The sequence below is a fragment of the Macaca fascicularis genome, chromosome 8 (genome assembly GCF_037993035.2).
Source record: "Macaca fascicularis isolate 582-1 chromosome 8, T2T-MFA8v1.1".
Taxonomy (NCBI): domain Eukaryota; kingdom Metazoa; phylum Chordata; class Mammalia; order Primates; family Cercopithecidae; genus Macaca; species Macaca fascicularis.
The window spans coordinates 71,494,118-71,512,618 of NC_088382.1; the positions used below are offsets into that span (position 1 = coordinate 71,494,118).

General features: G+C 39.0%; 1 protein-coding gene across 30 annotated transcripts in view; it reads right to left on the minus strand.

Annotated features, from left to right (window-relative positions):
* Nucleotides 1-18,501, minus strand: part of ASPH (aspartate beta-hydroxylase) — a 220,607-nt gene that overhangs the window by 73,229 nt on the left and 128,877 nt on the right. For all 30 annotated transcript variants that reach the window (XM_065519270.1, XM_005563404.4, XM_073998846.1 and 27 more), the window contains 2 exons: nucleotides 7,473-7,558; nucleotides 2,522-2,608 (listed from right to left, as the gene is read on the minus strand). In XM_065519270.1, the coding sequence (XP_065375342.1) occupies nucleotides 2,522-2,608; nucleotides 7,473-7,558 (173 nt within the window). The remainder of the gene's footprint in view (nucleotides 1-2,521; nucleotides 2,609-7,472; nucleotides 7,559-18,501) is intronic.

Below are 18,501 nucleotides of genomic sequence, written 5' to 3' on the forward strand. Positions count from 1 at the left end.
AAATTAGTTCAATCATTGTGGAAGACAGTGAAGAATAAGAACCAGAAATATAGAACCAGAAATATAGAATATAGAACCAGAAATACCATTTGATCCAGCAATCCCATTACTGGGTATATACCCAAGGGATTATAAATAATTCTACTATAAAGACACACACACACATATGTTTACTGCAGCACTATTCACAATAGCAAAGACTTGGAACCAACCCAAATGCCTGTCAATGATAGAATGGATAAAGAAAATGTGGCACATATACACCATGGAATGCTATGCAGCCACAAAAAAGGATGAGTTCATGTCCTTTGCAGAGATGTGGATTAAGCTGGAAACCATAATTCTCAGCAAACTAACACAGGAACAGAAAACCAAACACCACATGTTCTCACTCGTAAGCGGGAGTTGAACAATGAGATCACATGGACACAGGGAGGGCAACATCACACACTGGGGCCTGTCAGGGGTGGGGGCTAGGGGAGGGATAGCATTAGGAGAAATACCTAATGTAGATGATGGGTTGATGGGTGCAGCAAACCACCATGACATGTATATACCTATGTAAGAAACCTGCATGTTCTGCACATGTATCCCAGAACTTAAAGTATAAAAACAAACAAACAAACAAACCCCCCCCCCCAAAAAAAACCCAAATAAACCCTCCCATGGCTTCCCAGCACATGTAGAATAAAATCTGCAAGGCTGCAGCCTCCTTGATCCTCCTTTCTGTGCCCCCAGCATGACCTTCTTTCTCTCCTCAGGCTTATTCCAAGATTGTTTTCCTGCCTCAAAGCCTTTGACTTGCTGCTTTCTCTTGCCTGGATATCTCCTTCTAGTAATATAAACTCCTCACAACTCAGCCACATGTTGCCTCCCTAGAGAGACCTTTCCTGCCCAACTTGTCCAAAGCGCTGTCTGCCCCGTTACTTTCAATCACATTACCTGCAGCCAAAAAAATCTTAATAGGTATGCCCTTTATTCCATTACCTTTTCTTCTTTTCTTTACAGCATTTCTTATTAGGTAAGATGATCTAACATATTTATTTTTAATACTTTATAACATTCTTTAAGTATATATTTATTTATAAAGACTTTCAGGGCTTTGCTCAAATGTCACCTCCTTGATGAGACCTTTCTCTGCCACCTTTCATACCACACCAACCCCCTCACATGTCTACTAGCTGTTCCTTGTTTTCTTTATCCTCTGCTTAGCACTCAGCCCTAGTAAGCATATACATTGGACTTACTTGTCTTATGCATTGTCTTCCCCTTTACAATGGAAATTCTGTAAGTGCTGGGGCTTTTAAAATATGTTCTAGTGATGGCTGTATCTCTAATGCTTACAACAGGGCCTGGCACATAGTGGGCTTTCACCAAATATTCTTTAAGTAATTAAAAAAAATCTTCCACTGGAATCCACAAGAATGTTCATTGTATTGTATTGTAATTATTTTTAAATTTTCTATATATTATGATGTTTTGACATCTTAAAAAACCTCTCTGGCTAGGGAGAGACTGTTCTGAGCTAGACAATTCTGAGATGGCCAGTGCTCAGCCAGAAGCAAGGTTTTGATATGCAAACTAACCAATCCAGAGCCACACCTCCTCTATTTTAATCATGTCAGGGCCAGGTACCACCCCTGTAGGCAAAAAGACAGCTGAAATTATTCAAACCAGCCAGTACTAAACTCCCTGCCCTACCTTGCCTTTTCCATGGAAACCTCAATAAAGGCTGTGGTCAAACCTTCCCCTGTCTCTTGCCTACCATCCCCTGATCACCTTGAGTCTTTCCCATGTAGCCCTATGTGGCATGCTGGGCCTCCTGTCTCTAGGACTTGTGAGCATAATAAACTTTGCTTTTCCCTAATCCTGTCCTAGGAGACCTCTTGTAGCTGCACCTGACTAATCATCTCATAAAAGAATACAAAATAGACATTCCCAGGGCCTAAAACACTGACACGCAGTGGGTTTATGCAGTTACAGGTAAACAGGGACATACTTCATGAAAGAAGTTGGAAACTAGAGAAAGCCAGATAAGAAAGGAGATGGTGGGAGATGAGGATAAAGGTAGCTGCTAAGAAACGAGTCCATTGGAAAAAACTATAGAAACAACAAAGTATGTTCCACTTTATATTTTAGAAAGGTCTTTCCTAAGCATACTTGCAACCTCCAGTTATAAAACTGAGAGTCTGAAAGCTCTGAGGAGCCTCAAGTGAACACTGTATGGTGGGATTAGATGGAATGGGACATGAGGGAATGGTAAAACAATGACAAAAGTGTTACTCTTTATTTTCTTTTCAAAACCAGAGAGAAGTCACATGGAGGAGGAGCAGAAAAAAATGATACTAAATTCAGCAGCATGCAATAGTGATAATTAATTGTATTTCTTGCTTATGTATATACATGAGAAACTGATTCTGTATAGAAATTGGAAAGGGAAAATAGTAAGGAGTAAAAAATTCAATTACACAGAGCACATAAACATCAAAAAAGTATTCTAAGGAAAAGGGTCTCAGAATACCTGTGCTTTCCCATATCTTGCTCGTGGACTCTGTGGGTATTTGCGTACTAGTTCTTTGAATGCATTCACTGCTTCCTCAATTTTTCCCTGTTAGAAAGACAAAATAAAATAAATAAAATAAATTAAAATGCATAATCAATTAATGTTGTTATTTAATATTCAGCAAGTGATTTTGTCGGAATTTCCTAGATTCCATCCTGAGTATAAAGATAGTTTTATCTGAGATTTTAAAAAAACCTATATTAAGGCAAACAGAAACCTAGTAATGAACATGTATTTACTTAATTTTTAAAAAGACAGACACCTGATAAATGATGTAGTATGTGGTTTTGCTAAAGAAATTGAATTTTCCTTCAATGTATGTACAGGTTCTATCTGTGTTCTCAAAGAATACTGTATTAGTCTGTTTTCACACTGCTATAAAAAATACCCGAGACGGGATAATTAATATAGGAAAGAGGTTTAATTGAATCACAGTTCCACACGGCTGGGGAGGCCTGAGGAAACTTACAATCATGGCAGAAGGCAAAGAAGAAGCAAGGATATTCCTCACATGGTAACAAGAGAGAGAAGAGTGAGGAGTGAAGGGGGAAGAGCCCCTTATAAAATCATCAGATCTCATGAGAACTTACTATCATGAGAACAGCATAGGGGAAACTGCCTCCTTGATCCAATCACCTTCCACCAGGTATGTCCCTAGGCACATGGGGATTATGGGGATTACAATTTGAGATGGGATTTGGGTGGGGACACAGTGAAACCATATAATTCCACCCCTGATCCTTCCCAAATCTCATGTCCTCACAATTCAAAACAGAATCATGCCTTTACAACCATCCCCCAAAGGCTTAACTCATTCCAGCATAAACCCAAAGTCCAAGTCCAAAGTCTCATCTGAGACAAGGCAAGTCCCTTCCACTTAGGAGCCTATAAAATCAAAAGCAAATCAGTTACTTCTAAGATACAATGGGGGTACAGGTATTGGATAAATACTCCCTTTCAAAATGGGAGAAATTGGCCAAAACAAAGGGGCTTCAAGCTCCATGCAAGTCTGAAATCCAGTGTGGCTGTCATTAAATTTTAAAGCTCTGAAATCATCTCCTTTGACTTCATGTCTCACATCCAGGTCACGCTGATACAAGTGGTGGGCTCTTATGGTCTTGGGCAGCTCCACCCCTGCAGCTTTGGAGGATACAGTCTCCCTTCCAGCTGCATTCATGGGCTGGTGTTAGGTGTCTGAGGCTTTTCCAGGCACACAGTACAAGCTGTCGATGGATCTACCATTCTGGGGTCTGTAGGATGGTGGCTCTCTTCCCACAATTCTACTAGGCAGTGCCCCAGTGGGGACTTTATATGGGGGCTCCAACCCCACATTTCCCTTCTCCACTGCCCTAGCAGAGGTTCTCCATGAGGGCTCCACCCATGCTGCAAATTCTGCTTGGACATCCGGGCAATTCAACACACATCCTCTGAAATCTAGGCAGAGCTTCCCAAACCTCAACTCTTGATTTCTGTGCACCTGCAGGCCCAGTATTGAAATCTGTGTTACTCTTCTATGGCCTCTGTGATAAACTATCACAAACTTGATAGCTTAAAACAAGAGAACTTTGTTCTCTTGCAGTTTTGCAGAAGAGATTTCCAGAATTAGTTTCTCTCAGCTGAAATCAAGATGGTGGCAGGGCTGTGTTCTCTCCAGAGGTTTTACGGGAATATTTGTCCTTGTCTATTCCCAGTTTTTCTTGATTTGTGGACAGATCACCCCAATATCTAATTCTGTCTTCATACTGCTTTCTTTCTCCCCTGTGTGTGCTCCTTTTTATTTTGTTTGCATCAAATTTCTCTCTGTCCCTCTCTTATGAGGAAACATGATTGCATTTAAGGCCCAACTGGATAATCCGGGATAATCTCTCTATCTCAGTGTCCTTAATCACATCTGCAAAGGTCCTTTTCCCAAATAACATAACATTTACAGGTTCCAGACACATATCTTTTGGAGGTCTATTTTCAGCCTAGTATGCACCCTATGCAACTTAAATTGCAAATGTCAAAGCTATTTCAATGATAATTGTGCTAAATGTACTAATATCAGACTTAAAACATAAGAATAACAATGTTCATAACAAATTTGATAAGGTGTGATATTCCTGCTTGACTGTCAAGGTTGTTAAAATAATGGGATATTTTGGCTCTGTCTGTGGCATTCTTTGAATCCCTGCAAGACAGAGGCTGTGTGACTTTGCTGAGGGGCCATCAGTCTTGCTTTCACTTCAGTTGGCTGGCAAAGTAAGTGTGTTTGCTTTTAGTCTGAAAGAATTTCCCTTCCCTAAGTTCTTGTATAGCTCCTAACACTGTGGTTCAATTCTTATTTAAAAACTCAATTGCAAGACACACAATGTTTGAAGAATTGCCTGAAAATTATCTGTTTCTCAACATAGCTTATAATGTTGTCCTAGGACCAAGACGGTTCATGGGAGAGACATGTATGTGGGCCACACTGTGTTGGCATGAGGCCAATGGGCTGTGCTGAAGGACAATGAAATACATTCCTGCAGCTGCATGGTAGAATAATCCACTGGTATGATGTCAGGGAGTAAGCAGGAAGTTTTGCATCCATCAGTATACCTTTTTTATGAAGATCTACAGCCAAATGTTTCTCTCTGGACTTGGAGCAGAACAGCTCTTCTGATGAACAATATTAATCTTATCTTCTGATTCTATTTTCCATGTTGTCCCTCGAGGAATTGTTGACTTCATTCCTAGCATGGTTTAGAGCCAGTGGTGTGAACTTTCAGGCGTGTGATTACATTTTCTTTACTCCCTCCCCACCTTTTAAAAAAATCACTTAAAATACTGTAATAATAAATGATTCCAACAAATAAGCAAATACATTTCAGTATATCATTTCAACCCCTTTTTCTAGAGGTAGGAAAGCATTTTAAACAATAAATATATATTTTTTAAAAATAGAGGATTGGAATATAATCTGATCTATACTTTTCTGGGGGGATAAAAAGCGAACACATACTTTCATGTAACACAGTCCTTGAGCCTGAAGTGTGAACTGAGGCTTCACTGGCTCTGTGTGGGGTGTGTGTTAGTTGGCCTCGGCTGGTCCAGCGCACTAAGGTGCATCCTCTGAAAATACTAGCCATAAAAACAACCCTAAAAGACTGAATTATGTTGATGAGTCAGTCAATAACACAGCTTCCTGTTGTTTCAGAAGCAAGAATTGTATATGTGGCTACTTCTTCCTCTTTTATTTCCCTGGTATAAATTCAAGATGCTCCTTGAGAAAAACATAACTTCAAAGGAGCAACACTGCAGAATACTCCATAACTGCGCCCTCCTTTATCATTCATATAATTACATTAAAATCCTTCTCTAAAGCTGCTCACATGTTTTTTACACTGAAAGTTACCTGTGCAGTAGGCACTCCCATTTTTATATATGACATTTAGTATAGAGAAAGTAGAGGTTGCCAAAGGAGGTGGCAGAAAAAAATTATTGCTTCAGTTCTATTAAGAAATACAAACTGACCACAAACAGTAGATGGCTTCACTTTATAAAGTTAAACAAGACAGTTAACTTTCTTGTTTACTATCAGAAAGTAGGAATCATTCCACGTGGTTAGATTTAAGGGAAGTGAACAATGACTTTGCTGCAATATTCTTTGGAGTTACTATATTTTTATTGGCAAACCTTGCCTTTGGAGTCTCACCTAACGGCAGTTCCAAAAGCCTTTACGCTCGCTGGTACACTTTCAATAAACATGCAGACGTACATTCTTGTCTCATTTTAGCTCCTAACGAGTGTTTGGAGCTAAATGGAGTGTTTATTGTTGTTTGTTTACTTAAGTCCGCTTATTCCTTTTTTCATTGCAGTCAATGTCTACTGATTACAAAGCCTAACAGGAAAAGTAATGAACATTACAGAGTCTACATTCAAGTGCAGAGTAGAGAAACAAATTTTCGCCAAAAACAAGATGATTAATTGAAGATATGATTAAATACCTTATAATAAATATTTTTGCACCCGATAATTAGATGATATGACCAAGGTAAGGGAACAAGTAACTTAAATCCAGTTTCGATTTATTGTTTTCAAAATTGTAATATCTATAAAGAAATGCAAGTAATATTTCAAATATATTGATAAATTAAAACATAAATAAGTTACCCTAAAAACCTGGAGGTGCATGAGGTTAACCGTAAGTAAGAAGAATGTCTTCTTCTTTTCTTGCATCAGAGAGCTATAAAATTAAAAACTTCCACTTCTATGACACTTGACAGTGTTGTTATTTTTAAAATGTCATTTATGGCTCATGCCTGTAATCCCAGCACTTTGGGAGGCTGAGATGGGTGTGTCACTTGAGGTCAGGAGTTCAAGACCAGCCTGGGCAACATGGTGAAACCCTGTCTCTAGTAAAAATACAAAAATTAGCCAGGCATGGTGGTGAGCACCTGTAATCCCAGCTACTCAGGAGGAGAATTGCTCAAACTCAGGAAGCAGAGGTTCCAGTTAGCCGAGATTGTGCCATTGCACTTCAGCCTGGGCAGAGGCTCTGTCCAAAAAAAAAAATTCTCATTTGATCTTTAAATTGATCTTTAAACAAGTCAATCAGAGGTAGAAAAAGTATTTATCATTCTCATATCTTTAAGAAAACGAACACCCAGAATGGCCAAGTGATTTCCCCAAAGCTACATAACTAGAATGTGATGGAGGTAGGCTGACACCCACATTGGCTGGCTTGAAGGAAAGTTCTATTTCTCTTTGGCCATGTGGTGGCAATTCTCTTCCATCTGATTCATTTCATGTGGAATGTTCACGTGCCTGGGGGAAAATGCACTCTATTCAACTGTTGTTTCTTTTACACTTATTATTTTTTAACAAATCAAGAGTAACGCCTGAGTTTATTTAACAACAAAATCATTGCACAAAAATATCAACCTACCCTTTTACGGAGTTTTTCTGCAGCATCAAGTTCAGCTTTAATAGTCTTATCAAATTTATTTAAAAGTTTAGGCTTCTTTTTCTTAACTGAAAGAAAAAAGAGATTTTTATTTTTAACTTTTTTTGGCTGGAAATAGCTATTAAGCATAACAATTTACAAGTAGTGGGAAACCTGATGTTGGTCTCTACCATAGACCTGCAGGAGAAGGCACACTGCAGGCTCGCCTTCCATTTTCCCCCCTAGATGATGTGATGAAGCCAGTGACTGCCCAGGAAGACAACGCAGCCCTTACCTATCTGCTACTATATGTTCCTGGGGGAGTGGGGGGATACTATACTGAAACTCTCCAGGATACTGGCTTGGTTTCTGGGATGTAAATGGTGGGTATGACTTCTAAACTCTCATCATCAACTTCTTGGCTATGTCCAAAAGATTGTTTAAAATAGTTTTTGAATATGTTCACAACTTTTTCTGATACAGATAAATATGAAAATGGAAGGCTCCTCTCAAAGAAGTCAAGTAAAACAGAATTTCTTCGTTTAGCATTCAAGGCCCTTCCAGTGCATCCTGGACTGACCACCCAGCTATGTTCCATATTTCAGCCAAAATAGACTGCCCCATGTTCCCCAAATAAGCTCTTTGTGCCCTTCCTTCCTTCCTTCCTTCCTTCCTTCCTTCCTTCCTTCCTTCCTTCCTTCCTTCCTTCCTTCCTTCCTCACTCCCTCCCTCCCCCTCTTCCCCCTCCCATCCCTCCCTCCCTCTCCTCTCTCTCTCCCTCCCTCCCACTCTCCCTCTCTCCCCTCCTCCCTCCCTTCCTTTCTTCCTTCCTTCCTTTTTTCTTCTTCTTTTTTTCTTTTTAAACAGAGTCTTACTATGTCACCCAGGCTGGTCTTGAACTCCTGGCCTCAAGCGATCCTCCTGTCTTGGCCTCCCAAGGTGCTGGGATTATAGGCATGAGCCACTGTGCCCAACCCGTGCTATTTCTTATGCTACTGCATTTAAATAAAAAGCCTGTGCTTTATCTTCTTCTGTGAAAAAAGTGCCTATCTTTCAACAATGAGCTCAAAACCACACTCCTTATAAAGTTTCTCCTGAAATCACCCACACAGTACTTAGTCCCCTGCTCCACTGTGTGCGTCCTTAAGTCCACTGCACCCTGCATATCTCTGTTTTGTGGTCCTTGCCACTAGGGGTTTTGTTATAATCCTTCATGCACTTATCTTAGTCCTAACTCTTGCAGGGTGGTACCATGTCTTAAATGCAGGCTGAATCCATTTATGCTTACTTAGCAAACAGTTTTTGGCTCTGCGCACAACCTCAGCACCCAGCAAACAGGAGCCCTTCTCCCGAAGGCAAGGCACACCCAGCAGGTGAGAGGGCCAGTCCTGCTGGTGCACAACTGGCAGTGCCTGCAGAGTGGATGGATGCAGAGCACTTCTTGGAAGCCCCAAGTGACAAGAGTGGAAGCTTGAAGGGTAAGTACAACGTTCTGGAGAAGAGGAGTGGTGGCAGGGAAGGGGGCAAAGCGGGATAGAGAGGAATTAAAACAATCAGAAGAGAACTTCCTCAATATTCTGACAATAAACCTACAGACGTAATAGCTTCTTCCCTATCTTGTCACAAAGGAAGAGGGACTCTTCTTTCTAAGGTCCCCTCCCCGCCAACACACACCTGTCCTGTGCCTTCTGAATGTCTCCTCGCTCTCTTGATCTCTCATGTGCCCCCGATGGGAATTTAATAATGCATTATATAACGCCAAAATTTCTGCCATCTAACAGCAAACAAACAAACCAAGACAAACCTCAGCCTACCCTCCTCTACTTGCCATGCTCCCTCCCCTCCCCTCGGGGGGCACATCTTTGTCATCTTTCCTGTCAGCACTTTGGCTTCCTCACCTACCACATGGGCAGAAGCAAGTCTTCCAGAGGAGGGAGGGCTGTGGGGTTAAGCATCAGATGGCAAGGGTCTGAGTCCTAGCTCTGTCACCTCCAAGCTCTGTGACCTAAGCCAAGCTGGCACTAAACTTTTCTGGGTCTCACTTACCCTCTCTATAAAATCAGGGGTGTTTTTGAGGGTTAAATCAATATAGTATGTGAAGCATTTAACACAGTGCCTGGCATGCAGTAAGTGCTCAGTACCTGAGAGCTATTATAATAATGGCTACGGCTTTCTGCACATCTATTTGTTCTATTTCTTCCTATTTTACCTGGCCCCTCTACAGCATTTGACATGGTTGATGCCCTCCTCCTTCCTAGATGATCCCTTTCCTTGACTTTTATGTTGCCCAGTCTCACAGTTTTCCTCCTCATTCTCGAGCCTCTTGAATTTCTCTTTCTTGCCTCTGTAACTTCTTCTCTTTGCTGCTCCTTGAGATGTTATATTCTTCAGGGTCAGTCTTCAGTCTCTGTAGCAGCTTTAACTATTTAATTTTCCAACTGAGCTACAAATCAAGTAGTTCATTTTCTCCTGCATCATGAAAATTATAAATCCAAGAACCTACTGATACATGCCTCAAACTCAGTAAATAAAAATTATAATTTGCGATTCCTCACACATCTATTCTTTTTCATATTAACTTTATTGCAGAGAATGACACTTGGTTGTCCAAATCAGAAACTTGGTTATAAAAGGCAACCAAAATAAGGGCAAAGAAGAACACATGGAATCATCCTAAGGAAGATGGAATGGAATCACTACTATCTTTTTAGCACTCACTCTGCGCCAGTCAACGGGCCACCACTATACCTAGATATCTTTTATTTTCTCAACTTCCTGAATACAGGGAATTTAACTACATGGATAAGACCACTGAGGCTCCAAAAGGGTTAGTTACTTTGACCCCTCCCCTCTCTCATCCACATGGAAAGAAGGGGATACTTATTTCTTTTTTCTGAAGAAGAGGGAAGATTCTCCAAAACCCTTAGTCTCCTACCTCTCCCTACAGGGGAGGTGATGTGACTTAATCCACTTGCTGAATTGGCGGAAGGAACTTGAAGTTCAGTTTCACTCCTTCCCAACCTCTCAAGAGCATACATGCTGAGCTGAGCTGAGATGACCTTCTGAGAGCATTCGTGCTGAGCAGAGCTGTGAAAGAGGCTCTCACATGGAAGAACTACGGCTGCTCCATGCTGTGTGGAGCGGTGGGTATGTCCAATTCTGGGGCTCAGTATTAAGAAATCTGTTATTCCTGGTTATCCAAACCCCACCTTTCAATTCAACTTTCATTAAGTAATAAAGCTGACACTCTGATCACCTTTTAATTACTTATGCATTTGTAAAAAATTGCTACGATCTTCTATTATATTTTTTCGACCTTCCTCCTCTCTCCTCCCAGAAACCCTAATCCCTATATTGTTGAAAGCTATATGTGTCTAAGGCAGAGACTGAAAAAATAGTGAATAATGAGCTTTAAACTGCATGCCATTATATGTTACCATATATGCTGACGTGGAAAATGAATAGACATTTCACTGTGACACAGATTGATGGTGGTAGGAGCTCATGCCTTGTCATCTCAGCACAGACTTATGTCTCCCAATTGTTCATTTTGCTTTTGTAGAAGTGTCTATCAACAGAATGACAGTGAGACCTCCAGGAAAGCCTGGTGTGCACCTGAGTAGACAGTTTCACTGCGGGCATCACTAGTTTTCCCCAACATGTCTCTTGTGTTATAAAATTCAAGTTAAAATGATATTTATTTATAAGAAACTAAAAACTGGCAGTTTAGGACATCCAAAACAGTCAGCAGCAAAATTACATGTTTGTTAATGAGCAATGCTGTATCTTAGTGTCACAATATTTCAATAACAGCACTAAAATAGACAAAATATTAAAAATCTCACAGCATGTCACCATGTTCTATCTTTTCATATATCTTCATATTTGATAGCTTCTAACTATTGAAACTCTCTTTGAAATTCAAATTTTATCCTGACTATTTTTAAGTACACAGAAAGCCTGAGGCAATTTTCCAACTGTTAGAAACCACAGACTCACTCTTTCTTCTCATTCTGGGGAGGCACATGTTCTAGCTATAGAAATAATGAGTCCTCATTCAGGTTGGTGACAGGACTCTGGTGAACTCTGTCCAGCACTCTGGGCCTCAGCTTTCTCACCTACAAATGGGTGATGTGGGCTGCTTCTCTTAAGGTCTCTTTGAACTGAAAAGGCCTGTGCTTCTAATTTTCTGTATTTAAATTATGTTCATAGTCTTTTGAAGTACACCTATAAGGTACTAGAAAGAATTATTAATTTTGTTGAATTTGGATCTTTCAAAATGGTTTAGGAGAAAGCTATCTATGCTATATATAAATTAAAGTTTGTTTGTTTGTTTGTTTGTTTTAAATCACTGCCATTACAAGTGGTTGGCCCTTTTTCAAAAGCACAAAGAAGAAAAGAAAAAGGAACACTTACATTTCAAATCCTTACTTCCCTTGCCATGCTGTGGTTGAAATATTAAGAGCAAATAAAATGGAAAAGAAGGAAAATAAAAGGATAGCTGAAGGTAGGAGGAAAACACTAGTGATGCATTTGTAGATATAAAAATTATGCTGACTCCTTTTCGTTTCCACTTAGTTCATGGAAGTTGTTTTTATACCACAGTCCATGGGGAGAAGTTGATCATCAATAAAAACAGACACAGAATCTTCATATTACTCTATGTCCTATACCCATTCCACTGAAAACAGTGAAGAAAACAGCAATTTCTCCTACAAGGTATACTGAAAAGCAACAATTTCCTAACTAGTCTCCCTGACTCCAGTCTGTTCCTATGTTCTACCTTGTTCTCAGGTTCTTTCTGAAACACAATTTATTCATGTCATTACATTGCTGAAAACACACCCATAGATCCCTAGAACATAAGAAATAGAAATTAAACTCACTGGGATGCCCTCCTAGCAATTCTGCTCCTAATTATGGACTCAAGAAAAATGAAAACATAAATCATGAAGACATACACAAAGACTTGTATGCAAATATTCACCACAGGGTTATTCACAACAGCCCCAAAGTAGAGAAAACCCAATGTCCATCAACTGGTGAATGAAAACAATCTGTGGTATATCCATACAATGAAAAACTACCCAGCAATAACACCAGTACCTGCAACAATATGGATGAATTTTAAATGCATTATGTTAAGTGAAAGTGGCCTAGTCCAAAAGACTACTGACTAATTCCATTTAGATAGCATCCTGGAAATCTGAAAACTGTAGTGACAGAAAACAGGTAAGTGGCTTCAGAGGCTGGGTGGGAAAAGGGGATAACTACAAAGGGCACAAAATAATTTGGGGGGTTGCAAAGTTCTATATGTTAGTTGTGGTGGATAAACTGCATCTAGATGTATATACATAAGCCAAAACTCATAGAATGCACACTATAAAAGGTAAATTTTACTGTATGTAAATTACTCCTTAATGAACCTGACTTATAACAAAAAAAGTCACAAGGCAAAGATAAGCTCCATGATTCTCAGTGAAGATTCTTACTATGTAGGCGTAATAATATGAAAAACTCTTGGGAATAAAAACAGTATCCTTTTCAAAAATGAAATTAAATTTAGTTTGAAACTCTCCAAAAATCTGTTGGGAGGCAATTCACTCACCCATGTTTAAGACACACTTACCTGCACAAAAAAAGGAAAAAACCCAACATGTGAATCTAGACCTAGCTAGGCCCTCAATTACATTGGAATTTTTTTTTGTATTTAACATCCCAGCTACCTTTTCTACTCTAGACTGTCCTCTTTCTTCCTAGTCACTAGCCTTCCAAGCACCCTACTCTTGAACTACATCAAAACACTGGCCGTTCCTCAGCGTGTCACTCTGCCCACAGTGGAGGGAGACCTAGGACTGTGGATTAGAGCCCATCTTGTTCATCGACTTGTTTATTCACTCAAGAATTTGTTAAAATGCCTGTTTTCCAAAAACTGTGTGAGGTTCTGAGAATTCAACAGGATCTTTCTTAAGGAGGTTGTAGTCTTTTGGGGAAGACATAACTGAATAATTAGTAGTTAGAGGAATGTGTGCAATTATAAGGGTGAATGAGGAGTGCTACTGTTTGGAAGGGAAGCCTTCTTGGAAGGGGAAACTAAAAACTTCTGTATACCCAGGGAGAGGAAGCATTCTGGGCAGAGGAGAGAGTATTTATTTTGTAACTCAATCACAATCAGGAACTTGAATCTTTATTATTAGGTTGTTTTTGTTTGTTTGTTTTGTTTTGTTTTTAATGTGAAAGGCTAAAATTCCTCTCCTGGTTGGATGCTAGGGTTTGGTGCCATAACATAAATTTTCTTACAATAAAAATCTGAGCTTTCTAGAATTTTGGAAAGCTGAAGGTATAGATATTGCTCAGGGATCCCAGACACTGACTTGCTTTCTCTGCATGTCTGAGGAAGGAACTTTATTGATGCTGAGCCTGCTTCAAGGGCCAGTAGAATCCAAAGTGCATGCTCTGGGAGTATAAAGTTTTTTCAAGAGAGGATATACATACTGACTACAAAAGAGCAGTGGCATAGCAAGAACTGGGCTTTTGAAAACACGCAAGACAGAGAGTGGAAAACTGTGGCTCCCATCTGTACCAATGAAGGACTCTAGATGGCCAGGGAAGCCATGAAAGGGACATAGCATCTGCCCTGGGCTGCCATTTTGCTTCTGATACAATTTTTTATGGCTAATTAAATAAGGACCTTAATTTAACTCTCCCTCTGTGTGTTTGTGTATGTGTGTGTGTGTGTGTGTGTGTGTGTGTGTGTGTGTGCGTATTTCTCCTACCAGCCCGTCTGAAATGCTATACTTATTCAAGGAAAATAATGTGCACCTTGAGCTCTTGCACAGTTGCATTTCTTTGAACCAGCTTTTGCCTTTCACAAATTGGCCCCTAATCTCCATTTTCCTCTTCTATTAATTTCCTTTCTATAGACTCTCGAATATGGCATGAACATTGACACTTCTGTGATTTTTCTCATGGTGTTTTATCTTCCTGGAAAACCCTTTCCTTTATTTCTACCAAAGAATATTCTATATTTTAACTGTTGAGACCTAGTTTAAATGTCATTTCCTCTATCAAGTCTAAGACATCTTTAGGCGGAAAAGAATCTCTCCTATGGTCATATAACATTCTATTACTATTACTACTGTGTTCATTACTATTTCTAGAAATAGTGAACTCTTCAGGCTGTGTTTATGCTGTCAGTATATACACAGTGCTCGCTCAAAATCTCCCCCCTCACTCTTACCTTCCTCTTGCTGGAACACGCGCACGCACACACACATAAACACACACACACACACACACAGAGGGAGAGTTAAATTAAGGTCCTTATTTAATCTCCTTGCTGGATTGTTAATTTCTGAACTGTGTTACTTACAATTTACTTCCAGCATTTGGCACACGGCCTGTCCTATAGAAAATCCTCAACAAATTTTCATGTTTCTAAAGGCATGAATGCATGCAGGCATGAATGAATCAAGACATTCTAGAAGGGGATATGGCAATGTCGATTTGTAATTGGGCATATCAGCTGTCTTTAAAAAAATCAGAAAATTATAAACAACCATGACAGAAAATGACCTGAGAGTTGCTTGCTTTATAAAGAGTTCAAATCCAAAAAGTTTCAATAGACAATAATGGAGGGGCCTGAAGAGGAAGATTTGAAAAAAAAAAAAAAAGAAGCAAGATCCTTGTACCATAATCCCCACTGAAGATCTTGTAGGGAACACTGACATTTATTCTACATCTTATTCCATGTAGGTTTTTCAGTATTTGAGCAAATGGGGACACACATGGCAGAATACAAGGCACAACTAACAGTAAATTCTTGGATTGCAAGGTCCCGCTAATTTTAGAATAACAAAACCTTCCCAAAGCAGCTTGCTGTTATGTTCTGAGTCACTGCTTAATGCTTTAGCAATTCTGTGCTGATAATAATAGCTGACATTTATTGATCACTTAAGCCTTCTAGACATGTGTGACTCACCCAAGGTGCACAAACTGTAAACAGTAGGCACCAAGACTGAAGCTTGGGGTTGTCTCCAGTAGACTCCAATGTCTGTACTCTTAACCATTTTGCTGTATCTTTGGCATCTGGCCCAGAAGTCAAGAAACTAGGGTGTTCCTAAGAGTTTTAAGGGTGATGACATAGTGAAATTAAGTATTAGTATAAGTATTATTTGTGTAAAGGAAGTAGTTGAACTTTGTATTACTTGTCTGTAAGGATAAACGCAGTTAAATAACTATAGTAATTTTCCTTCATTTTGTGTCTCAAGACGTAGCATTTAGACATTACACAGACACATCCTGGCTTGGTAGAAGGACCAGAGTACAAGCCCAGAGGCCAGTCTGTGAGCCTCAGTTCCGCTACTTCTGAGGCAGCTTGCTTAATTTTGTTGAGCCTTTGTTTTTTTCATCCATGAAATGGGGAGAATATCTGACCTACTTCCTACTACTGTAAAGGAAAGTCATGGAGCATAAAACATCATATAAATGTTAATTATGACTTTCATCTATAGTATCTTATTTTTAGTTACTTTAAAATTCTGTTCTTATTAAATGGGAAATGTTCCTGACTCTTTTAAATAAATATTTAAGCAGTTAATTTTTTAAAAAGATCAGATTTTTTCTATGATCAGACATTTCCCTGGCAGAGATTTTGGGCAACTAATAACTTTATCACACTACACCTGTATTCAGTTTGGATTTTGAGTCAACAAAGGATTAAAGAGCTTTGAGGTCATGCTAAACTTCCCCTGCTTCCCAAACTCTAGTACGTATTTTTAAGCAGGATCACATAAAACATTAAATACTGCTTTTGGCTATGGTAATCTAAAGGTGGAATTTGATGAAAAATAATCTAAAAAGCAAAACAATTTAAGGGAAGGAAAAGTAAGACTAAAATAAGATATTAAAGAAAAAGGTGCTCATATCTGACTAAGATGTGGTGTGAAGCTTCAAAGTCATCATATAAAGCAACCTTACTGCAATATTATTCATAGCAATTAACAGTTAACCCAAGATAGGATCCCTGCTTATTTTAATCTTCCTTTATTAGAATTGGAAGTTAATTCTGCTTTTCTTTTTAAAATCACCGATAGATTTCAATAAAAGAAACATCACTCTACATTTGTCTGACAGTGAGGTAAAGCTCTAAATTAAGGCAAAGGGTAAAAAAGAAGAAAACATGCAAGAATTCAAGAATCCCATGTTAGAATTTTTGATGAAATGCTATCTGCTAATCACAGGAAAAGCAACCCTGAATCTATGAGTGTTCCTACAGGCGGGGGACGTGGGTAGGAGCCCTCAGTTATTTTCTCTTTCATTTAAAAGTGGGAATTGTGCAAGGTATTCCCTACTGCGATGCCTCACACTGGGGTCGGAAATAAATCTGCTCTCATGTTGAGAGAGAGACATGCTATTTGCTGTTGAGAAACCCAATATGTAGACAGTCATGGAGGTGCTTCTGGCAGGAGCCTTTGTTTGTATTATCACCATGTGAGAAAGAAAAGCTAATGTGTTTGATCCAAAAATAGCCCCTTCTGAGGCTTTTTTCTCTAACACTATCTACTCTATAGGTATTACCGGAAGAATAAGTAAATTTGGGCAACTCTTGAAAGACACTCTTACCAAGGATGGCACACCCTTTCTTGCCTCCTACAGCTAAGAATAATGGACTTATGTGTTTTTCAGAATTAAATATCAACTATATACTAGCAGGAGGTCAATATTCAAAGCTTAAACCAAACAGTTAACAAATATTTTTCACGGAGAGATGCTAACTAATACAACCCAGTAAACAGTATATAAAGGGCAATTGTTTTCATCTGCTCCCACTACTGAAATAACGTGAGATTCTGCTGGGAGCATTCAATGGAGACAGCAAGTATTCCAGGTTATTACATGTAGTTGGCTGTCTCCCCATAGGGTTATTTTTATAAATTATACATCACTCCCCTTCTAGAGTAATAATCCTTTAACAGATGTGACCCCATATGTTAAATTAGAAATTTTAGAGATGCTAAGTGATGTGTTTTCTAGACATAACAGAAAGCCCTTCAGTGCCAAAGCAGTCCGCAGCCTCACCAGCAGCAGTGCCAGACACTGAATCTTATCCCCACACACACTGTTCCATGAGAGAATAGCCACCTTCCTCAAATGTTATTTTAGATAAAATTCTAATAATCTTGGTGTTCTGTTTCTCTAGCTCTTAAGTTATTACAGGTAACAAGCTAACAAGATGGAGTGAGGGTTGTTTGAAGCAGGTATATACTCAGCAGCAGATACAAGCTGACAGACCGAAAGTAAGAAAGTCAGAAATCAGAAATAAACCTGAAATAAACCCAGCTTAAATAGCACTACAACATGGGTTAAACTGTGTAGACGTAAATGATGCCAAACACTTCAACAGTCCCCAAAAGCATCACTGCATGGTATTATAACTGATGTTCATTAAAATAAGCATTATAGTCTCCAGTCATCAAGGAATGTTAAATTATTTGCACAACACATTTTTTAAATGGGGAACTGATTTAAAAATACTTTAGAAAATATCACCCAAATTTATTACTTTTGCTTAAATGATGCTTAAAATTATCTAACATCATCTTTAAATAACTGTTGCTATGAAATACTGATTTCCCAGTGATGTCAAATGAAATAATAATTTCTCAGCCCAGCTTGCATCAGTGTCTCCTAAAGAGCCTGAAACAGAACAGATGTTCCCAAACCCCAGTACCAAAAAAATTGCTACAGGTGATTTTGCTCTGCAACATTTCAGCTATATGCAAAGATTAGTACAGGAATCCTGTTTTATCCACTGTTTTGCTTTTCACAGTGTCAGTTACACATGGTCTACAATAGTCCAAAAATAGCTGAGTACAATACAATAAGGTATTTTGAGAGGGAGACCACATTCATAACTTTTATTACAGTATATTGTTATAATGTTTCTATTCTATTATCAGTTATTGTTGTTAGTCTGTCACTGTGACTAATTTATAGATTAAGTTTTGTCATAGTATGTATGTATAGGAAA